This window comes from Aphelocoma coerulescens, chromosome 4 (assembly GCF_041296385.1).
Source record: "Aphelocoma coerulescens isolate FSJ_1873_10779 chromosome 4, UR_Acoe_1.0, whole genome shotgun sequence".
NCBI classification, from domain to species: domain Eukaryota; kingdom Metazoa; phylum Chordata; class Aves; order Passeriformes; family Corvidae; genus Aphelocoma; species Aphelocoma coerulescens.
Window position 1 is genome coordinate 14,240,283 of NC_091017.1, and position 24,737 is coordinate 14,265,019.

At 38.8% G+C, this 24,737-nt stretch overlaps 1 protein-coding gene across 3 annotated transcripts; it reads left to right on the top strand.

The window, feature by feature from the left end:
* Positions 1–106: 106 nt before the first annotated feature.
* Positions 107–24,737, top strand: USP38 (ubiquitin specific peptidase 38). Of its 3 annotated transcripts, none has more exons than XR_011150459.1 (11): positions 107–866; positions 2,183–2,318; positions 6,634–6,763; positions 7,018–7,119; positions 9,852–10,010; positions 10,365–10,558; positions 11,095–11,188; positions 12,045–12,151; positions 13,228–14,575; positions 14,963–17,359; positions 17,954–18,036. XR_011150459.1 is itself a non-coding variant. In XM_069012754.1 (10 exons), exons 1-10 carry the CDS (start codon positions 182–184, stop codon positions 18,113–18,115), a joined length of 3,117 nt encoding a protein of 1,038 aa, XP_068868855.1. In that variant the 5' UTR covers positions 110–181; the 3' UTR covers positions 18,116–24,737. The 3 variants fall into 3 exon arrangements, 1 of the variants encoding a protein (XP_068868855.1); XR_011150458.1 differs by lacking the exon at positions 14,963–17,359 and adding an exon at positions 24,438–24,737 and having other exon boundaries at positions 110–866; positions 17,954–24,014; XM_069012754.1 differs by lacking the exon at positions 14,963–17,359 and having other exon boundaries at positions 110–866; positions 17,954–24,737.

Sequence of the window (24,737 nt, forward strand, 5' to 3'; positions counted from 1 at the left end):
GGGGCCGGGGCCGCCGCCGCCCGGGCGAGGGGCGGGCGGGAGCCGCGAGGGCCGCGGGGGGAGCGGCGGCATTGCGCGGCAGGGCGGCGAGAGGGCCGCGGGGAGGCGGCGGCGGCGGCGGCCCCCGCCGAGGCCTGGTCCGGCCCGCCGCCGCCGCCGCTCGGCCGATGCGCCCGGAGCCATGGACAAGATCCTGGAGGGGCTGGTGAGCTCGTCGCACCCGCTGCCGCTGAAGAGGGTGATCGTGCGGCGCGTGGTGGAGTCGGCGGAGACGCCGCTGAGCCAGGCGCAGTGCCGCGCCATGTTCGCGCTCGGCACCCGGCTAGTGCTGCAGGGCCCCGACCCCTTCCAGCGGCAGGTGGGGCGGCAGGTGCTGGACGCCTACGGCCGCTTCCACCGCGCCGAGTTCGAGGCGTTCTTCAACCGCGGGCTCGTCCTCGGGCTCCTGCAGCGCGGCTACGGCGAGCTGAGCAACCGCGACCCCGCCATCCTCGACTACATCCAGGCGGGGCTGCGCCTCATCATGAGCTGCCCCTCGGTGCTGGAGCTCTTCGAGCTGCTGCAGGTGGAGGCGCTGCGCCTGGTGTGTGAGCGGCCGGCGCCGCCGCTCTGTGCCCGCCTCTGCCAGCTTCTGGGTGACTTCCCGCAGTGCCTGCCCCGCGGCAGGAAGCTGTCGCTCGCCTTCTGCCAGCAGCTGGTGCGCAGCATCGCCCACTTCCAGAGCCAGGGCACCCGGGAGGCCGAGTTGCGCCTTTACGTCTCGCAGGTGACCCAGGTCAGCGCGCTGTTGAGGAGCGTCTGGAAGGCCGAGCCGGACACGCTGCTGCCCTCCCTGCAGGAGCTCTTCGCTGTCATCTCCGCCGCGGGTGAGCGAGAGCGGCGCGGAGTAATGGGGGCGTGGGTTATCCAGAGAAAAGCAAAAGCCTTAGCGCAAGCGATGGGCGCTCTGCAGGCATCGCCTGGGAGCCACTGCTTTCTCACCCAGATACTAAAAGGCAACTTTTTGATGGTAGAGAAAGCAAAGCCTTTTTTATTTCTTGCCCACCCCTAAAAGCTAGAATGGAAATAGTGATTTATTTTGCTGCAGAGCAGGGTCGTGTTTGGAAAAACTCCTGGTGTGGTGCTTTAAATGATATACTGAAATGAAGTTTTTGGGTGCTGTGTTAGAAAGATTTAAAACTATCAGTAGTAAAATGCATATAAATATCTCAAAGGCTGTTGCTAAGAGGTTGGTGTCAGACTCTTTGGTGGTGCCCAGCAACATGACAAGGAGCAAGGGCCATAAACTAGAACACAAGTTTCACCTTAACATGAGGAAGAAGTTTAGATTGAGGGTAGCAGAGCCCTGGAATAGGCTGCCCGGGGAGGTCATGGAGTCTCCATCTCTGGAGACATTCCAAACCCACCTGGGCATGTTCCTGTTTTACCTGCTCCAGGTGACCCTGCGTTGGCAGGGAGGTCGGGCTACATGATCTCCAGAGGACCCTTCTAACACAATTGTATGATTTAGTGAAAAGCTGCTCTTCCTCCTTGCTCCTTGGAACTGTTTACCAAGTTGGGATTTATAAATACGTATAAGTAATATATATAAAAGCAATATATAGACCTTTGCTCTTTTAGGAAGAATCTAGTGCCTGAGTAATGGAAATGTGATTGTAAATAGGTTCTTTCTGACTTCTGAAATCTCTGAAGTACTATATTAGTTCCCATTGGAAAGTGCCTTTGCTGTTGAGGTGCCTGGGAAACTTAACATTGCATTTTGCCACAAGTGGTATGGTTAGCAGAGAGTTGTTGAGACAGGACATGAGGAATACCATCTGCACTAAATCCCTAGGCTTAACATGATGTATAATAAACAACTTACGGTACTTCTTTTTAGAAAAATACAAAACCTACTTATCAATTCCACTTAAGGTAGAGGAGGAGGAGAAAGTTGTCAGATGGTCACTTTCTTGCATGGATATGAAATGAACAAAAGGAGTTTGTAACTCAGTGCTGTTCGTTGTCCTTAATTCGTTGAAACAATTTTGGTTTGGTTTGTGATAATACAATGCAAGATGTAGGATAGATTTATTGTCACTTTCAAACTATGGAGAAGTTGTAGGATAGAACATAAAGCTTATTTTTTTCTGTGGGGTTTTGTTTTTAGTTCCTTACATTATGTCTTGTTCAACTATTACAGATACTTCATTTGAACCGTCTGTTGCACTGGCAAGTCTTGTGCAGCACATACCATTGCAGATGATTACAGTACTCATCAGGAGCCTTACTACAGATCCTAATGTGAAAGATGCAAGTATGACTCAAGCTCTGTGCAGGTAATGTATTTCATTGTGAAGGGAGAGAAGTCTCTTAATCTTGCCCTTTTGGGGGTTATTTGTTACTTAGATTCCATTAAAAAAACAACCAAACAAAAACATAGAAAAGAGGAACTTCTAAGATGGTATTCCAAGACATGCTTTTTGGCATGTGAAGGTTATAAGGAGATAGATAGATAGATAGATAGATAGATAGATAGATAGATAGATAGATAGATAGATAGATAGATAGATAGTTACATGATGCTGTGGATGTTACTGGCATGGTTTCAGTTTAAGGTTGCTGCCTTCATTGCTATTGTGGCTTCATTCTCCAGCCCTACTGGGGTGGACGAAGAGGGTTAAATAGAAACTAAGAGGAAACACCTGTGTTCCTCCTAGATGGCCTCTTGAGTGAGGTTTCCTGCCTTCTGGAAGATGGCATAAGTAGGAAACTTCATGGGGTTTACAGTCAAGCTGAGAAACAAGGCCTTGTTTTAAGGAGATGAACCTTTCTGCTTTTCCAAGAAGCAGGGTAGAATTCGCACATGATGGTTTTAACCATCATCTCCTGCTCTGAAGAGAGGAGGCAGTTCAAAATGAATTCTACTGCTTAGTTTTGAGGGTTTTTTCTGCTTAGATATCGTTACGATTTTTTAGTAGGATTCACAGAGAACAGTCTCTATTACCCTTTTTACTCAAACCCTCTTAGGTTTTTTGGATGTTCTTTGAATGACAGAAGAATAGGAATGATGTAAAAGCAATTGCATATTATCTAACCTTGAGTAAATGTGGTGGAGATGAGTAGCAGTGTTAACAGACTGGGATTCAGATTGCAATCTTGGTTAGTGTCTTCGGATATGTGAATAATAGGGATGTAGAAAGATGGCAGTGATAGAAGGATGAAGACCGTTGAAGAAGCTGTTATTGAGCACTGAAGGGTAGAAAAATGGGTAGTGCAGTTAAATAGGGGACTCTTAGAAATTTGTGTTGTTTAAACAATAACTTTTAAGAAGGCTTAAACCAAGAGTTTAATGTCTGCAGTATTGTTACTTTTAAGTACATCCATTTGAGTGTAGTGTAATACTTAGGCATTCATGTAGTGTAGCACTTGAATATCTTGGTGAAATACTGAGGGCTTTCTCACACTGAAAACATTTCTTGTGTATACAGTAAGTTGAGAAGCTGTATTTCAGTCGAAAACATAGCGAAAAGAAGCAGCATTAGTAATACAATTTGGAGTAAGACATGTTGTTCAGGGATTTTAAAAGAATCTCCTTCACTGAACAGATTTCAGCAAAGCTGTGTGCCCAGTCTAAATGTCAGAGCTGGGAGATTCTGGATTTGGGCATGCTAATAATTTGCCAGTAGTGTGCTGGTGATTAATTTTCAAGTTACTGTAATTTTAACATTGATGTTGCATTGCTGCATCAGCACAGTATGATCATATAACTGTAGCCTAAGAATGGCTTCGCTGTGCCTCTGCTTAGGGAATTAATGCAATGCTGAGCTTTGGTTACAACAGGATCTGTTATTATCGAGTAAGAGCTCTTTTTTTACTACCAGCCATGTAGTGGGTGAGTTTTTCTCTTGTTTTGGAAAGGGAAGGGCAATCTTACTTGCTTTGTTCATTTTTTGAGGTAATACTCAATCTCAACAGCCTCTAGTTTTGTTCCATGGAACCTTGTTGGTTTTGTTGCTGGATATTCTCATGTCAACACTGTATCCAGCTTCTTTCTCTACCTCTGGCAGCCCTTTGCAGTTATTACTCTCTTCTGGCTTAGTGGAGCAATTGTAAAGAGGTTAATGCAGCTGGAATGTCTGGAGCACCAAATGACAACGCAGTCATCAGGCTTGCAGCATTCCCAGGAGATGCAGAACCCAGGCACAGCAAGGTCTGATGAGAGTCAGCAGGGCTTTGGTGACTGTAAATTAGAGACCTTGTTGCTCACTTCCTAAGTATAACTTCATGGCACTGCAAAGTCTGTCTAAAGTTGAATACAGAGTAGTAAATAATTTATATTTAACAGACTTGTAAATTGAGTTTGTTCAGAGGGGGCAGTATATTAGACACAGGACAGTGTTAAAAAGGGTACTTGGCTTTTGGCATGAGCTGTTTTTGATTGACTCAGCTGTCTCATGAAACCTTACCTGAATCATCAGTGAGGAAAAGCAGAAAATTGTTGAATCTCTTTGAGGATATATGGCTACTTTAAGGGTCTACTTCAGAACTCTGGGGGTAAATGGACTGGCTGTACTCAGGATCCTGACAAGTATAATGTTTCTTTGCACTTCAACCCAAGTATCTTTGTTAAGAGAAACTGAAAATTTTGCTAAGAAAAACTGCAGGTATAACCAGGTGTTCTGTCCTATTGGAAAAAATGTAAAATACCGTAAAATACAGTATTTATTGGGGGTGCCAGATGGTTTGAGGATCGTCTGTTGTATTTTGGGGTGTTTTTTCTAATCTCAGTGATTCAAACCTGAGGTTCCAGATTCTTTGATGTGGTGAAGAAGATATTTTGAGAAAAAAGTTACTGTCTGAGATGGCACAAATAACTTATTTTTCTATTTGAAGATAGCAAAAATACTGTCCTTGCTAGGCACATATATGGGTAAAAGACCTGCTCATTTTAGGGTGGTATGAGGCAGAAGGTCCTCTTGAGGCTTTTAAGGTTCTCTTAATCTGGTCAAACCCTAAAAAGCATCCTATGTTTATATTCATGATCATCATGCCCATACTAGTATCTGCCTTTGTATTAAAAATGCAGTCATTGATTGCAAAAGAGCAGAAGCCAAGTAAATGCAGCCAAAATACCTAATCTTCACCTACCAGATCTAAGATTTGATCCATTTTGGGACAGTCTCAAGCAGGTCTGCAAGTTCACTTCTGTTTCTTCTTCTGGCTTTTGTTTGTGCTCTCAAAGGCATTAACTCTCAAGATTAACAGTCAGATGATAGATGATGTAGGGCTCTACAGAATACTTGTCTCAACAGTTAAGAAAATGAAATATATTTTCGTTAGGCTTAAATTAGCTGTGCACGTGTTTCTGCCACTGCTGAAAAATATCAAGCCTACAAATCAGGGAGGGGAAGATTTGAAGATGATTGGGCTATGCGTTGTGGAGGTTTTTTTTAGGTTGAGGCTATTGCAAACAAAAATAGTTTGGGCCTGTGTTTTTGATTGTTTTAGAAGGTACATGAGAAAGTTGCTCAGGGTAAACATGTTTGCATTTAACATCTTGAGGAAATGAGAGCTTTGTGTAAATTCAGAGCAATTATTACCATGTTGCCATGTTTCTTTGCAATTTTTTTTTTGTAGTAACATGGAAGAAGATTTGTGCTTGTTTGTTAAAAAGGCAGTTCTAAAGATCCCTTTTTTTAGGGAAACCATTGAATTTTATATGTGCAGATAGTACCTAATTCTAAGATACATATATATATATTATAACTTGTCTCAGTATCTGTCCACTCTTGTGGTAGAAAGTTTTTCTTTCAACTTAATTAGTGCTGCCTCATCTTGTTTGATGAAGGGGGTCTTGTTGTCAATTAAAGAAAATTCAAAATATTGCCAAGTAAAATCTCAGAAGAACAAAGCCTAAACTTCCTGTTTTAATTGGCACTCCCTTACAATATTGTCTGTGTCTTAGAATTGCTTCAGCTAATCTGCTTGTCTGCCTTAAGGATCAGTATAAATTGACTATTAATTTAGAAGGATAGAATACCTCTGGTTTCTGTTCCTGATATTTCACTATATTTTCTAGGCACTCAGCTTTTTCTTAGCCCAAGCGAAATTCTTCCTTTTGAGATGCATGTAGACTCCAGACTCCTCAGTGTATTTAAAATTACTAGATTTTACCATTAGGAGTATTTAAGTTGGCTTCCAGGAGTGTAGTTGTAAGTTGAAGAGGCTTCCTTAATGGTCAGTTTTGGTCTGCTTTGGGGTAAAAGGTGTAAGAGGGGAAGTTACCAGGCACAGGCACTTTTTCAGTAGTAAGTTTTTCCCAGATGTTAGCTTAATGTTTATAAAAATCAGGGTGCATTTTCTAGACTTAACAAGAAACAATACAAAAGACTGGCTTTTATATGGTTATGTATTTTTGGGGATGCATATTTGCTTCAAATATATTAAATAAATCATTATTAATTTCAAACTTAAATTACTTGAGATATAATCAAAATTAATTTACCACTTGCATAACATTCCTGCATTAGTTATTGTGAGTCTTATTGTATAAGCCTGTAACAAGCTAATATAGAGTATCTTTTTTATTGAGATTAAAGTTAGGGGCATATTGGTTTTTTAATATTTTTTTGTCCTCCAATTGCCTTGCAGAATGATTGACTGGCTATCCTGGCCTCTGGCTCAGCATGTGGAAACATGGGTGATTGCACTGCTGAAGGGATTGGCCGCAGTCCAGAAATTTACCATCCTCATTGATGTCACTCTGCTTAAGATCGAATTGGTATGTTGGAAAAGAGCGTTCAAAACTGAGGGAGAGGGAAACAAATTGCTAACACCTATGCAATTGTGTAGCATCTTTTTTATTGCAACATACAGTTTCTTCTTATTCTGAAAATATGATGTAAATGCATCTATAGCTGTCACTTGCATGTAATGATTTTGTCTGTTTCAAATTGGTTGTGTTCGAAGATTTGTTTCTGTATTTACTGAAATTTTACTTTGCAGATTTCCTGAAATAAATGTGGGTTTTTTTAGGTCTTTAATCGACTTTGGTTTCCTCTAGTGAGGCCTGGTGCCCTTGCTGTCCTTTCCCACATGTTACTTAGCTTCCAGCATTCTCCAGAAGCTTTCCATTTGGTGAGTTACTAAATAACTGTTTTTCAGTGCTTTGAAATGTCACTCACAGTGTGAGTTCTGAAATGGATGTAAAGAGCAATAGAATTGATGTGCTTGGATTTCTGTTGGAAGGTCCTAGAATCAGATTCCCGTGGTCACAAGGAAGGCTTTTTAGCTTCCAGATTCAACCACTTCATATATAACTGGAAGCAAGCATTGTCTTTCCTTGTATGTACCTATTTCAGGCAGTAGTATCTGTGCACCACATTTTGACTGCATGCTTCTGGAAATCCATTTTATGTGTGTGTAACTGGCTGATAAAGTTGGGCTGCAAGTAGGTTTTTGAGGACAGCTGTTTGGGGAAAACAGATAACCAGTTATCTGCTCTATGTAACCTAGTCACCCTGAATAGGCTTGTGAGACCAAGAAGTACTTCCCTTCCAGAAAACTGTGCTGTCTGTGTCAATGTTCATGGACAAATTAAAGGACACCATTTTTAATGGCCCCTCTCCAAAATGCATTTTGTTAGTTAAGGCCACAGATAGGAGGGCGTGACAGTGGCTGTTTGTATTACTACAGAAAGATGTTCAACTTAAAGTTTAGGAGAAATATGTCTGAGATTTAATAGTAACAACCTGGCACATTGTTTCTAAGCTGTCCCCGAGGCTCTGAAGGGATATCAAACCCTTTGTTTAACGTCAGAGTAATTGTCTTATGCCTGTTACATTGCTTTTTAACAAGAGATGTCTGAAGTTTCTTCACTGCCCTAATCTTGGTTTAGGATAGAAATTTGAGTCACAATTGAAAGAGCCAAGTAGCCTTAAATATGCTCAAAACAAATATTTCATATATTTACTGTCTTGCTTCTTTTTTCCTAAGAGAGACAAAACATTAGAAAAAATGTAAAATGAGATAGCTTATTCTAGAAAGAGGAATTTGATTTAACAAAGAATTTCTATTGGAGGCTGCATGCTGTACTGCATAAATACCTCCCTTCAAGATTCCATGACCATTTTTGCTCTATTTTAAACAATTTTCTTCACTATCATTTTTTGTGCTACTACGATAATTTAATATTCTGTAATATTTTCCTTCACTTAAAGTGCTTGTTTACTTCTTTATAACAAATGGTCTGATTGTGAAAGGGTCAAATGCATATTTGATAAATAGAAATGAATTCATGAGATTACATTCCCCCTCCTTACACTTGAGCATCATTAGCATAAATTAGTTTGGTATTTTTGTAGCAGAAGCAGTCTTGCACTTATGATGTAGAACTTATGATGATCAAAACTCTACTGATGTACAAAAGTTTATTGCAGCCTCAGGTCAGAAGTGGTAATTCTGTGTTTATTCAAAGTGTAACTTTCAGTATTACCCAGCCTGCAGAATATGACTCTCTTTGACAGAACTGAGAACCTCTACTTTTTCTGTTCTTCCCATCTGCTTTGTCTGTGCAGAATTACCATATCTCAGATCTACTTGACACAAATCTCCTTCTTGGAGCCCAGTAGTCGCTTTCTCATTGCTATGTACCCACATTTATAAAGTGGAAGATGGAATTTTTTCATTGCAATAGCTTTCACTATTGACTTGTGGGGTCAGTGAACACTTCATCTTTGTCTTTCTTTTTAAACAGTGGATATCTTGCTTACCTAAAGAGCAAAGTTTATTTATCAGAGATGTAAAAATATTCTTTATACTCAGAGAATAACCAATATTTGAAAAAGTGGCAAACCAGTATTTTGCACCTGGCCCCTTTTACTCTGGTGTTTTGAACTATATCAGTTCTTGTAATTGGTATACCTTCCTCAAATTCTTGTATTCTTATCATTCCTGTTCTGTATTTCATGTCTTTAGCTTACAAATTGTTTGGTAGTAATTAATGATGTGAAATTATTCTCTCAACTTCTTCTACAGTTAATCAATTTTGATCACTTGGAAACTGGCAAATGTATCTGAAATACTTCGGTTCACAGTGAGAAGTCCCTACTTTTTGTGAATTGCTTTGAAGTAAATTTCTACTTGATATCTTAGGACTTATGTCTCATGCATTTAAAAATAGAGAGCTGTGCTGAAGAAGAGGAAGGAGATGAAGTAAACATTTCTGAGTCTAATCCGACCCAATTTGAATTAGTCCTGAATCTGAACTAAACCTCAAAAGAGATTACCATGGCTTTGGTGAGCTTCCAGCTCATAGTACCTGACATGGTCATGGTTTATGGAGCTGAGGTGCCTCACTAGGTGGAGCTATGGGCCAGTTTCCTCCTTGCAGGAATAGCAGGAATATATTCAGTGGCTTGGGATTCCAAGCATTAGATTCTGTTGAAGGAAAATTGAGAGGTCTGTTTTAAAAACCGTATCTGTGAATTTAGAATAGGATACTAAACTGTTAGTGGTGGCACAAAAGCAAAATGTTTGCAGTTAATATCCTTAATAAGATTAGTACTTTTGGACACTCAATTATTTAAAATCTTAGCATGTACCTTCTAAGTTCATAAAGTTCCAAAACTTGTTATGTGAGCTAAAGAGAGCACTGAATAATTAATTGTGCTGCTTGAAAATTGTCATGTGTAAAGAATAATGTGTGTTTTTCAAGTCATTGTTTTTCAACCACTTCTTATTTAATAACAAAAGATCGCCTGTCATTTGGCATGCATAAACCAATGAAGTTCAATGAAGTATTTTGTGGAAGAAAAAAACAATGAGAAAATGCAGTTAACACCTTTTTGTTTCTTTGTTTTCCCATTCAGATTGTCCCGCATGTGGTCAATTTGGTTCACTCCTTCAAAAGAGATGGCTTGCCTTCCAGTACAGCCTTTTTGATGCAGTTGACTGAGTTGATACACTGTATGATGTATCATTATTCAGGGTTTCCAGAGCTCTATGAACCCATTCTGGAAGCTATTAAGGTACATTAGGAATGTTAAGAGGGTGGAATGTTTTTTGTTTTCCCAGACGTGAAGCTGTAGTTGCACAGATCTAAATTTTTTAGAGCTTCCACGTGAAGAAAAGAGCTAACCACACAGTCTCATGTCAACCTTCTGTTTGAAATACAGAATAAATATAAAGCTTTGAAGGAGAAGGTTGAGGGGAGGGAACAAGGGCAGGGAGGGCTGTTGTATCTCCCTAGGCTGTCAGGGACAGCAGGAAGACCCTGAAGCAGAACTGAGAAGCAGGGGGAGATAGAATACTGCTGAATGGCAGGACCTATTTTAGAAACAAATACAAAAACCTATTAAGTGTGTTAAATGTTTCTCTTGTAGGATATGCCCAAACCCTCTGAAGAGAAGATTAAGTTGATTCTCAGTCAGAGTGCCTGGACTTCTCAATCCAGTTCTTTGCCATCTTGTTTATCTAGACTTTCTGGAAAATCTGAAACTGGGAAGACAGGCCTAATAAATCTAGGAAATACTTGCTACATGAACAGTGTTATTCAGGCACTTTTTATGGCTACAGAGTAAGTGCTTCTTAACACCTCTTTTCATTGCAAATAATTGTTGCAGTTACTGCCTTCTTGATTTTCACAGAATAGCACCGTATCCTGGGGCCTTTCAGCTTGCTGGATCTGAGTGGAGTTTTTTGCGCTCAGTTACTGATTGCTTTGTTCAAGTCCAGCTCTGGAAACTGCAATTTTAGCCACTAAAAATCCTGATCCTTCTGCCCAGTGTCAAAAGACAAGTCGTTTTTTCCTCAGTGTCCTTGCTCACTGCAGTATTGTAAAAGTTTTTGGTGATGTTTTGTTATAATCTGGGTATTAAAAAAATTTCTCTGCAGCCCATTCCTACACATTTAAATGTTTAAAGACATAGGTATCTTGCAGTGTTAGTTCTTACTGTACAGTAATTTTATATGTGCATTAGAGCAGAGTCCCAGGATTAAAGGCAAGTGTTACATGTTTTGCTTTCTTTCAATTTGAAGTAATTATCTGAGCTGGAATGATAACTGCATTGTTAGAAGTCTAGTGAGGAAACTGATGTCTCTCTTTCATTTCAGTTTCAGAAGACATGTTTTATCTCTGAATCTAAATGGCTGTAATTCCCTAATGAGAAAATTACAGCATCTTTTTGCATTTTTGGCCCATACCCAGGTATGTCAGTTTTCCATCTCTTTCTTTCCATTGCTTTTCTTTAAGCCTAGATCTATATACCAAAATTGAGAAACAAACGTGATGCCATGGGAGTCCTCTTGAGTATATCAAGTATAAGTATTATAGTTGTGTATGGGAATGAGTCTGCCTTCAGATGATCAGATGGTGTGGATGGACTTATGAAATACACATTTTTCTAAGTGGAAGATGTTAGCATTTTGTTGTTTTTATAAAAAGGCAGTGATAGGTTTTCTTTGAGAAGCAAGAATGAGAAAATCTAAATAAGACCTGAGTTGATATACAAGCTGATTTTATGTATCTTTCTAGGGTAAGCTGTGACCTTCTTCAGTGATTTTTACACTAAATTTTATTGTAGTTCAAATTCTAATGTGAACATTATTAGAATGTTCAAAACATTCTGCTAATGCTAGAAGGGCACAAAACACTTCGGTTCTCCTTAAATAATGCAATAAACTTGTGAAGGGAATGAGGCCAGATCAGCTTCAAAATAAATGGATACTTATGAAGTACTGGTGTTCTCAAGAAAGCAAACAAGTTTTTTAACTCACCAGCAAGAACAGTAGCTGCTATTATGCATAATATCTGGCTTGCACTCACTAAACATTAATATTTGCCAGCAGGATGAACTATTTTTGTCTTTGTACTAGAGGCGATTGCTACAAAATTAATGGCTCTCCCTTCATATAATTAAGTTGTTTAAATGTTTGTGTACCATGTGTTTCATTCGGCTACTCTGGGATAATGTCCAAAGTTCAGCTGTTAATATTAAAATAATATAACCAATTTTTTAAGTAGTTCCTGTGTAACCTTGCCTGTCCTCCTCTCACTTGAACAGAGGGAGGCATATGCTCCTAGAATTTTCTTTGAAGCTTCCAGACCACCATGGTTCACCCCTCGATCCCAGCAGGATTGCTCAGAATATCTCAGATTCCTGCTAGACAGGTATGGTTATGGTGCCATTAATGGGAATGAATCTACAGCCTTACCACATAATGTTGAACTCTTAGGAGCAGTTGTGTAACAGTTCCACTGCATGAGTGGGGATCAGGAATTCTCAACCTCATTCCTGTCCTTCTCTGGTCTTCTGTATGGTCTATGAACTACTTTTCTTCATGGGTTTAATCTGTGGTAAAGTCTGGATGCCATCTTGAATCCACATAATTAAAAACAGGCTATGGTGGTAACAATGTGCCACTTCTACAAATCTAAACATGGGTGTTATGTTCGAGTCGTGGTCCTGTTCTTAAATTAATGTGGTTGCTGAAAGCAGTTTGGTTGTGCTTCTGGAATTTTGTGTTGGTGGAGACAGCTGTATTTCATACAGGGCAAAAAAGTCACAGAGATGTACATGTCATTATAACCAGTTAATTAAGCAGGCAATTAACTGTGGCAGAGATAGAGCAGTAATACCTAAATTTGTTAACAACCCTCTTTATTTTTGGCTTGCTGAGATGCGGCTTAAGCAATATTACTTTAAGACACATTGCACTTCTGGAGAAGTTTATCTCAATAGTGAAATAGTGTTCTTTTATTTTTTCCCCTTGTCTTGGGTTTCTTTTTTGGTTTGGATTTTCTTGCTGTATTTTCTTAGCTTTCCTGGCTGCAGAATTCTGACATTTTCTTCAAAAGTAGTCTGGCAGTAGATAAATAGTTACTTATTGTCTTACAAAATCTGACATACAGGACTAGTCAACTCGAGAGCTGATTTATTAAGACAATGTAATGGTAAATAATAAAAACATTGTTAGGTTCTTTTAATACTTGCCAGTTCTTTCATTATATCCATTGTGTTCTGTTATATATAATGAGACCCACAATAAATGCTTTTGTGTCTCTCATACTCTGTTTTGGATAGCACAGACCTCTATGGTTCAGCTTGCTTGTATAAAAAATAACTAACAGATAAAAAAACTTAACCATCTATATTTTTTAGCTCAGCTGGAAAAAATAATCTGAAGTAGTGTGGCAGTATTTGGAAAATAGCACAGTTACTTGGATTTATTTTTCTTTGTCTTCAGGTTGCATGAAGAAGAGAGAACTTTGAAAGCATTGTCTTCAGCCAAGAGTTCTGAAAGTATAATGAATGAAGAATCCCAGGCACAAGAAGCTGTTCATAAAACACAAGTATTTACTGAAGCACCTTGTATGGGAAGTGAGGAAAGAACTCTGATAGAGAAGATGTTTGGAGGAAAATTGAAGACTAACATATGCTGTTTGAACTGCAAAAGTATGTCTCAAAAGGAAGAAGCTTTCACAGATCTCTCTTTAGCTTTCTGTCCTCCAACTTCCTTAGAGAATGTTGACCCAAAATGTATGGAACATTCTGAAGTGAAAGATGACTACGTGGCGCAAAGTAATACTTTAGCAACCAGTCCTGCTGCAGAAACACCTCTCAGTAACTTGGAAGTAAATCATGGATGTGACACAATAATGAATGAAGGAACCATAGAAGATTTTTCTAGTGAGCCAAACTCTGAGAATACCACAATTTCTGAACTCAAAGTTCAAAATAATGGGGATATGTCTCAGAGTCTAGTAGGTAAAAATACCCTGTCAGTTACAGACTTACTCAATTATTTTCTGGCACCTGAGATCCTTAGTGGAGACAATAAGTATTATTGTGAAAAGTGTGCCTCTCTACAGAATGCTGAAAAAACTATGCAAATCATTGAGGAACCTGAATACCTCATTCTCACTCTTTTGAGATTTTCATATGATCCAAAGTGTCACATAAGGCGCAAAATCTTGGACAATGTTTCTCTACCACTTGTATTGGAACTTCCAGTGAAAAGAGCAACATCCCCTTTAGCTGTTGTTTCAGGAGGCTGGTCTGTTGGTGTGGAGATTTCTGATACTGGAGAAAACCTTGCTAAAAAACTGAAGCCCTCAGGTGCTGATGAAGTGACCTGCCCGCAATTGGTGCCCTATGTGTTAAGCTCTGTGGTGGTGCATTCTGGTGTATCCTCTGAAAGTGGACATTATTATTCATATGCTAGAAATGTTACTGGGTCAGGGCCTTCAGGGCTCTGCCACCAGTCTAGAGCTCTTTCTTTGGTTTCTCCTCAGGATAAGTTGTTTACAGAGGAGAGTCCTTGTACTGTTGTAGAAAATGAGCTAGACACTGAGATGCCAAGAGAATGGTTTCTGTTCAATGACAGCAGAGTGACATTTACCTCATTTCAGTCAGTCCAGAAAATCACCAGTAGATTTCCAAAGGACACTGCTTATGTTCTGTTTTACAAAAAGCAAAACAGCACCTGTGGCTTCAACACCAATCCAGCAAATGGCCTCTGGGTAAATGGAGACCCTCCTCTACAAAAAGACCTCATGGATGCAATTACAAAAGATAACAAACTGTACTTGCAGGTAAGATGGAAATTTTGTGGAAAGAGTGTCTCCTTAAGCCTCACAAGAGGCAGTCTAAAGGAAAGAACAAGGTAGCTTTTAAGTATTCTAGTATGTTAACCTTATAAATCACTAGTCTGGCTTCCATCTTGGTGTTGCTGGACAGGTTTCATAGTAAGATTGTCACTGTTAGATGGGAATTGTCAAGGAAAATGGCATAAACACATTTCAGTTTAAACTTTGAGTTTAGGTCATTTAACTACTTGTAATTCCAGATGGGAGAGGCTTCAAACAGTTCAAACTTTCATTGCCTTTACTAAATTACAAGAGTGGCTTAAGTATACTTAAAAACTTCTGAGTGATGTTCTTACTAGTGCATTTTCATTTATAGTGAAGTTTTACTTGCAGAACTGTGCTTACCCAAGTGCCTGACAACTGAAATGATGACGATGTGGGTGACGAGATTCCATTTTCCCTTTGCTGCCTATGTCATATCCTCTGTGGGACCAGCACTGCCAGCAGCACATTCCCTGTGGTTTGAGAACTTCACCTGGCTGTGGCAGCCTTTTTGTTTACTATTAGAAAAAAGCGGTGTTCTCCACACTTCGATACGTTTTTGTTTGAGCATTGCTGCTATTTTTAAATGTTCTAGGAGTAAAAGTGTGTACTCTTTGATGGGTTAAGCTGTTCCTGTAAGGGTTATAGGCCAACTCAAATTAGAAGAACTAGGTAAATTTAACTTAGAAAAAATGAGCTAAATCTCAGTGTGGAAAATCTGCTGCAGGTATTCTACAAAAATGAACAGGAGAACTGAGAGCTTAAATTGCAACTCTGTTGCTATTTTCAAGCTGTGTGGCTAAAGCATTTATGTCCTGTCTTTGCACATGTGCCACATCTTGCCTTGACTTTTTCTTGGCTTCTGTAGCAGTGATCTCTCATCACAGAATAGCTTGGGTTGGAAGGGACCTTCAAAGGCCATCTAGTCCAACCCCCTGCAATGAGCAGGGACATCTTCAACTAGACCAGTTTCAACTTCAAAGTCCCTATCCTGCCTGGCCTTGAATGTTTCCAGGGATGGGGCATTTACCACCTCTCTGGGCAATGTGTTCCAGTGCTTCACCAGCCTCAGAAAGAATTCATTCCTTATATCTAGTCTAACTCTACCCTCTTTTAGTTTAAAACTATCACTCCTTGTCCTATTTGGTGGTTTTTTTTCCGTTTTTTAATTGTAATCTCCTCAAAATGAAAAATACTTTCCAAGCGTATCATTTTTGTTTGCTTTTTAGGTTTTTTTTGTTCTTAGATCTTTACCTACCTTTCACTTTTGAATTCTTCAGTATTGGCTTTCTTTGTAGTGTTTTATTAGTCTCAGTGTTGCTGAGCTCCTGACCTTTTTCTCATTTTAACTGAGGCTCATTACAAGTGCTCAGTTACTGTTTTTCTCAAATTAATGCTAATACTGTGATTCACTGAATTAGGTTATTCTAATTTTAAGATGCCATATTTCACTGTTGGTTCAGAGTTCTAAACTAGTGTTTTTCAGCTAAGTCAAGAATATATTTTTCTGTCCTGAGAAAGCCTTTACTTTTTTTAGAAGATATGTTAAAAAAAAATTCTGTATCTTACTGCTTTTGTTTTGCTATTGCATATCAGTTTACCACATGGTAAATGAAGATGTTTTCACTTCAAATAACTAAACCTGCAATATGGGTAGCTCCCACTCTATTTAAAACAAATTAAAAAACCCTCTCTGGGATCAAGTGGAAGGCAAGGGAGGATGCTCTGCATTATTCTCAGTCCAGAGAACTAAAGGGACTATCAAGTTTTACTTACCTGATGTAGTATTTGTTGGGATAAATATAATCAATATGAAAATATTCAACATTTTTAGAAATAAGGCTATTGCTTGTAAAAATGCCAGTGCTGTAAGCTAAACAGTTTAGTAGTGTAGTTTTTCAACTAAACGGGCTATTTATGCAAGGTCTGCTATTTTAATCAAAAATTGCGGTTGATTTCTGGCACTACAAGTGAGTTTTTAATATTTCCTTGTTATTCCTAATAAACTTGCTTAGTTTTTGGTGTGGCATACAGTTAGCCAGACAGCTATGAATCCACATATTGCTGGAGATAGTGTAATACTGTCTTCAGGAATATGGCCAGTGCATCTGTGTAGACCGTGTCCTCCAAATATATTACATAATTTTGAAAATGAGTATGCATTTCAGTCCATAGTAGTGTACAATAGTTTTAAACTTAGGCTGTGTTTTTGAAGAGGGCAAAGTAATTTAAACTCACAAGGACTATTTTTAGCACATGTGAAAGTATGTGGACAAGACTTCAGTTTAGTGCTTTCATGGTAGTATAATACTGTCAGGAAGAATTGAAGGTGACCCCTGTAGTTACTAAAACCCTGTTCTAAAGTTTGCTTCCACTGCCTTTAGGGAGGTGTGTAGTGATGAAGTGTCATGTGAAGGAGGCTATTGGTATGAGCCTTAGCACTGGAATACTTCATTTGTTGCCAGGTCCACTGTCTTTTTCCTGTTAGTCTTCCAGAGCCCAAGACCTGCCTTCTCTCCCTCAATTTTTTAAGCTCTTGGCCAATTTGAGAAAGGTATACTAAAGATTCAAAATTACTGCAGGGTTTATTGAGCTAGTTGGCCAGAGACAAAATAGTGCATGATATGTCTAATGAGGAAAAAGGCTATGCTCATCCCCTTCTTAGATGTCTTAAGAAGCCTCAGGAGCATTCAGTTGAAAAAGCAGCTGGCAGGAGGCAGAGCTTTCATGTTCCTTCCGCTTGTGCAGGTACATTTTCCAGTGGTTTACTCTGATTTTTATGAAGTGCTTGAGAGTTGCAGAGACTTACTAATGTTATAATAGTTAGCATAGCAATAATACTTGAAAGCTGAAAAGCTATAGTGAATAGAAGCTAGATAGCTTGTCCATCTTTTGGTCTTTTATCTGAGTACATTGTTACTCTATGCTGTCGATTGAGTGGAATGAAAAAGTGTCTTTGAAGTAATTAACATTGATTTAAAGGTTTTACCTTTCGATTTTGTGACCAAGATAATTTGAAAATTGCCAGGATGAAAACTCATATGAAACATATATCAAAACCTGTTTTGTTAGCTTCTGATCAGCAGATTCATGTTCTAGTGACATCCCATGTTACTATAAAACACAATTTAGCGTGAACTCAGATGGATTTTATTTTGTTTCACTTATGTTTATTGACAATAGCAAAATTGTACATCTTAGATGGACTGTGGATGTTCAACTTGAAAGTGCAGTAAAGCTGTTCACTAGAAATTAGTGATGCTGCTTTAAAAGCTGTTTCAAGGGCATGAGGTTGTGCATTGGGTTTTTTTTTTTTTAATTGTCTTTATTCTTTCATTTCAGGAGCAAGAGCTTAGTGCTCGAACACAAGCGCTTCAAGCTGCCTCAGCCTCTTGCTCTTTCCGACCCAATGGATTTGATGACAATGATCCCCCGGGAAGTTGTGGGCCCACAGGTGGAGGAGGAGGGGGTGGGTTCAGTACCGTCGGTAGATTGGTCTTTTGACTATGAAGACAACCTGGAATACACTGGTTCCAAAGCAGCCCAGTACTGCTGAGGACAAATAAAATACTGAACTCTGTCAGATATTGTACCAAGCTTTGAGACTTGATCCTTGTCCAAAAGCAAATATTGGTGTTTCTTTGATTATGTTTTATTTGAAATAAATAAGTGCATAATGGAAAAAACCTACCTCTTAAAAGTTCAGTTGCTTTCATAGTAAGATATGCTTGCCCAAAAGACAGAAAATTAAGGTTTTTTTAAGTAGATGCTAATGACATTGCATTAAACTGAACAAATGCACTTACATTAGTTTCTCTTGTCCTCATCCACTGAATGAAGAAAGTTCATTTTTTACTCTGATGGTATTGCTTTATGTGGAAACTCATTTTCAGATGGGTTAAAGTGCATCTGTAGTCTCTCACCCACTGCTTATTTTCAAATCCAGTGCTTTGTGGATTTTCAGAGATGATACAATTTGTAATGAAGGCAATAACTTAAATATGACATGATACAGTACTTTCCAGGTTAAAAATTCCGTCTATTTCTAGTGTAAATGAAAAGAAAAAATTTATAAATATTTGCTAAGTTGTTATCCAAAAAAGTGCATGTTGTGTAGGAGCAATTTTTAAATAGAAATTGTTAACTTTGTAGCATTTCGAATTGTTTTGAGGATTTTTAAATTATTTCAGGGAATATATCTGCTGAGTATTGGAAAGGAAGAGATTCTGTATGTGCCTTGCAGTACCGTAACTTAAACTCTCTGAGGCTGCGGAAAATGAGAAAAATGTCTTAGTAGTAAATTATTTTTTGTCAGCATTAGAAATCAAGACATTAGAGAGCTTTTAGGTTTCTGGAAGTAAAAATCTGTTAGTTTGAAATTCAATAAGTGTTGCCCTTTATTTTTTGATTAAAAAATATACATGCCTAGTGATCTATAACTTTCATGGCCTGTACTGCTGAAAAAACCTGGTCATAAAAATGGAGCTATATTTGTGAAGTCAGAGAAAAGCTGCCTGTATTGCTCTTTGCTGAGGATCTTTGCTTATAAGAATCTTTTGAAGTTTTGCCTTTGGATTTTGCCGGTAGTGAGAACTTTTTGGTGAGTTCAGGGTTTTTTTTTTTGTCTGCAGGAGCCCAAAATGATTCTGCCTAAGGGGCAGTGTTTGCTCATTAGGCCAGCAGAGATTGAGGATCCGCTCCTTTGAGTCTTGGCAGAAATAGCAACTTTGGTTTTGATGTGCAATGAGGATAACATAAGTAAAGGACTTAAACTGTTGAACCCAGTGATTAATTCTTGAGTAGAGCGAAGTGTAAATTTATTTAAAGTATTTTTACAAAATTCTGCACTGTTTTTGCTGTGTTTTTATATTCTATTAGGTGACAAAGTGTGTCCTTAAAAAGCATGCGGACCTGGCAGGTTTTAGCATAACTGTGTAAAAATAAGCAAATTTTTTCGAAAATGCTTTTCAAAAGCATAAGATGAGAGAATGAGGTCTTGTTCATATGATTCTAAATATATGGAGTTTAGTCTGAAAGGTAACTTAGCTTGCAAGCTATTTTTGTATTATCACTAAAACTATGCTATTTACTATAGGTTCAGATGTTATACTCAAGAAAGCTAGAGCAGCTCACTTTAATGATTTGTTTTTTGGGATTTTTTTTTTTTGTTGTTGTTTTTTCTAATACTTTCCAAGCTTTCTTGTGACTGTGATATCTTGGCTTTGGCTTACTCTTCTCATTGCTATCTCAGCTGTAGGTCTCTGAACCAGGGGTTCAGCCACAAAAACATGGGATGTTTTGAGACCAGCATGAGGAACGTTCTCATTTCATTGTACTTGGATGAGGCTTTTTTAGAAAGCTCACTTTGCTTTGAAATTCTGTAACTTTCCGTCTAAGAGGGTTTTTTTAATTTCCTTTTAGGCTTCTCTGCCAGTTTGCTCTGGTTTGAAAATGTTTTATAAGACAGGTTAATTTGGCTTTTCTCTCCCAGATTTGAGGACACACTAAAAAGCTGTCTACTCTTTGCATTACCATTGGGAGTATTTTGTGTCTCTGTATCAATTTACTGTTCATTTTAAGCTACCAGTAAGTAGAAGCAGGGGCAAGTGGTCTTACTTTATATGAAATCTTAATTTTGTAAAGATCAGTTTTGTTTTTATGTTCTCACAGTGAAAATACAAATTATGCAGCCTACTGACAGAGTCAGGATACAACCTGACACCCTGTTAGTCAGGGTGGTGATAGCAGTCTGGTAGAATGGTGTTTGCAGTCCTCCTGAAGTGGTGGATGTGGTTCTGTTGAAGCAGTGATCCTGTAAAAGGGTCTGCTCTTCCTTGGAAGGTCCAGTGGTGGCTATGTAGCTTCTGTCCTCTGGAAATCCAGTGGAAAGGGTGTCTGTGGTGTTCAGAATCTCAGATTATATCCAGGATGGAATGCTTGCTTGGTTCCTCCCTCTGGGTGGAGCATCTCACAATGGGATGTTGAGTCATGAGGCCAGGCATTGATGGGCTCATTACCAGAAGATAGTCCGGAGGGAGTTATCTCTGAGTCATGGCAGGACAATGATGGGCCATTAACAGAAAGATAGTCTGGGGGCAGGAGGCAATGAAACACTGCCCCACCTGATTTCAACAGCTCATGAGGATGGTAATAGAATACACTGCAACCTAGGACACTTTTGTATACCTGTTGTACTATTATTTATTTCATGAGCTCTTAGAAGGCTTTCTGCACCCTTGTTTGCCTGTTCTAAATTAGGTGTTAAATATGGAAAATTTACATGAGAATAATGCCAGTCAGGTTGGATCTGCTTAGGTGCAAAATTATGGATGTCGGAAACTGAAAATAACTTTTCACCTTGTTGACTTCTGTCAATGCAGTTGCTTGGGGTTTTACAAGTAGATTTTAAAATTCGGGATACCTTTTTGCAAGTCTGCTTGCTGACTTTACAGCTGTCCTCGGCTGGTGAGTCATAGATACCCAACTTGGAAGGCTTCAATAAACCTAGTGGAAGTGGAGAATTATTTCATGCTCTGAAATGTGCACCTTTTTTATTGTTTAGAGTAATGGTGTTGCATGCCTCTATCTTCTGGACATGAGAGAAAAATGTACATATGGTACTTTGATTTCTGTTGTTTGTGAATGAATGCTGGATGGTTTATTTATTTACCTTTTTGGCTCTATTCTTAATTTGTTTTCTAAGTTGAATCAATAGAAAGATACAAAATACATGAGACTGTTTCAGAAGCTTAGGGTTTTTTGTTGTTTCCTTTCATGAAAGAGACGCAGTTGTACCAAACTCAAGGGTGGTATGTCTTTTAAAATCATATTTGCTTCTACCAAGACAGACTGTGATCTGGTCTTTGTTTTAATGGTCACTGGAGTTGTACTAACTTTCTTCTTTGCAGTTAATTTTGTACAGTTTCTTCATGTGGAGCATCACAGTGGATTACTGTGAACATCTCCCATATAACAAGTGATTACAATGTCTATGAGCCCATTTATCCAGGATGAGGAGAGAAGAGGCTTCTTTGGATAAACAAACAAATCACACTTTCTGGCTAGCTTTTTTTCCAGTTTTTTTTTGTTTTGTTCCCTTCTCTGGAAAGCTAAATATTTTATCTTCTCTATGCCCTGGAAGTTCAATTTCATGGGTAAGCCTAAATTTTTTTTTTTTTAATCTGTAGCAGTAAGTTTGTTCCTGGAGTCAGAACACTTTTTTTGTACAAGCGACAGGCAAAGGGCAAAAGCTCTGGGAGCTGAGAGTGTTGGAACAAAAGCAAGTGGGTATAAACTTTCTGTAAATAAAATTTAGATTAGAAACAAAGTTCCTAATTCTGGAATAGCCTTCTGGGCAGAGCCTTACTTTGAAGGAAGAGCCAAGTATGTCTATGAAAGAAATTAAATGCAAAGTGGTGTCTGAATAGGAGGCAACTAGACTTGATAAACCAGAGGTCCCTTCTAGTCCCTTCCTAGATTTTGCTCTTTTGTTGGGTTTCCTGTCTTTCCACATTGCCAGTTTTATTTTTAAGGCTCAAACATTCAAGGGTAAATAAAGGGAATACTAAACTGTGACATAACAACAAAGGTTAACTGCTCGGTTTTGAGTGGTGTTGGTCTCTGATATAGGGGAATGAGGCGTAAAAATTACCAAATTATGGCAAGTGGAAGCTAGGAGGAGTTGTGAACCAAAGAAATGTACTCAGTTTATGACACAAGGCTGATTTCCCTGGGTAACAACCTACAATGAGATGTAATGAGCTGTAGCACTTGGTATCCTCAGTAGGCTGTAATCAAATGGAAATCATTGGACATTTTCAAAGGGTGAGCAAATGATCTATGATGTAAATGATATTAGAATAGACAATCTTCAAGGCTTTCATGTTCCCTGCAGCCAGTCATCATAGGTCTACCTAAATCTGAATTCAGAGCTATGAGTAATATGCTCTTAAATCACAGAGGTGTGGGGTTGAATGTGACAGAGAGCCAGAATTGTGTGGTGCTGTCTGGGTTGTGTCCGACACGAGCTCTGGCTGTGCTTGGTGTTCCAGCTGTGGGGTGTAGTGCCTTACCACACAAGCTTTTGTGTTAAAGTGCACACACACATTCCCCAATTCACTGGGAATCTGCTAAAATATCCAGAACTAAAATATCCAGATCAAAGGCACAACAACCAAAACTACCCAGAGTGAAGCACAGATGAACGTTTTTAAACACAATATACTCCCTCCTTATTTGAAACAGAAAGTCCTCTTCTAAATCTGCAGGATTCTAGATAGGAATGTGGGTTCAGGACACACAGTTCTTGTTCCCTTTTTTTTTATTTCCAATGCAGGTAATATAAAAGTGCTTTAATAGACATGTCAAAAGAAACAACAGTGGGTGGGTGGATGGGTGTTTCCTCATAAAGTTGGTATGGGGAGGAGGGATAACGGGTGGTGAAGAAGAGCTGCTGTTGAGCTGAAATGAGACAAATGCAGAAAGGACAAGATGGCTCTAATCTGATTTAAAAGTTGCATGTTTTAATTTCACTGCTATAACTTTAGTGTAATTCCACCAAAGGAGACTTTGTCAACAATGTCTTGTGTTATCCGAGCCTGATCCTTCAAAAGTTTCCATTGTATCATTATATCCATTTATATCTTGAAGGAAAAACATCTCAGTAGGCATATTGAAAATACGTTGCTGAGGAGAGTATTTCAGGTTGGTATTAAAAAATGAATTCAGCAACAGGATATGTGATTGTGCAAGCAGCTGTAGTATCATACAGCATCCTTGAGGCCAGTGGTCTCCAAACTTCTGATTGCACACCTGTATCACTAAAAGCTCTTACGTGTGCACCCAGTATATGTATATTTATTAATTTATAAATTATATGTGTACTACTATAATATATTATGTACATACACAGGAGTAGAAATTGAAAGAGTATGAGAGAAGTGAAATAAAGACTATTTTTAAATTATTTAAAATTTTGTTCGTTAATTCTACAAAATATACTTTCTTCTTGCACCCAAATGGATTGTCTTGGCGTGCATGCACCTCACTTTGGAGTCAGCTTCTCTGGGGTATAGTCTTGGAAAGAGTTTTAACTTGATGGGAACAGGTATCAAAACTGACCAGTTTATAATTACAGTTTCTTTTACTCTGTGAATATAGACTGTTGTCCTTAACTTTATGCTGCATGACTCTGTTTTGGATCTCTGTTTATTCAGAGTTCTTACAAAATTTGGTCCAAGGGCTGTGAACTGTTTTGCTGTTTGTTTTCCTACAGTGTGTATTAAATGACAAAACAAGAGGTGTCAGCCTTAAGTGGTTTGCAGAAATGCAAAGCCATTCCAGTTTGGAGGGGAGGGCATATCCCTTGCCAGACACAGGGATGTGTTAGTACTTGGCTTTAAAGGTTAGTACCGTTTTTCAACTGACTCGCCCTTTCTCAGCTGTTCTCTAAAGAATTGCAATATTTAGTGCTCAGCTTCTCAGAGGAAAGTTATTAATTTTCTTGCTGTATCTTTCCTGGTGTTCGTTTTACTGAATTGCAGTTGAAACCATTTTTGCAGTATGCCTATTCTTAAATCTTGTAAACTGGCATAAATTTTTAATGGTATTTCATATCAATTTTTAAAAGTTGATGGGGCAAAATGACTGTACATGTGTCGGGCTGCATAAAGAAGTCAAAATATATATATTTTAAATGCTTCAAAAGGTGTCTCAAAGTACGTAAGTTTTCATGTGCTTGACTTGAGAGGGAAGATAGATGTTCTAGTAAAATACAACAGTGGTGGTTTGGGGTTTTTTAATTGTATATTTTATCTGTAAATCTCAGCTTGAAGGATCTCACACAAAAACATGGAAAATAAGTCATCTGTGAACTCTTGATGGTCCAACTGTATCTGGAGAATGAAGTAGCTGGATTTCCTGTGTAGTTACGATGCCGTGATATGACACTGTTTCATTTGAGTTGTCTTCTCAATTGGTGATACTTCAAAGAAGATGAAATGACTTCAACTTTTTGCAATAATAAAGGACGTCATAGTTGGTTAAAATGCAGCCTTTCTCAATGAACATGGAAGTTACGGCACAGAAACATTCAGGCCACTGGTAAATAAAGACATGATTCTCAAAA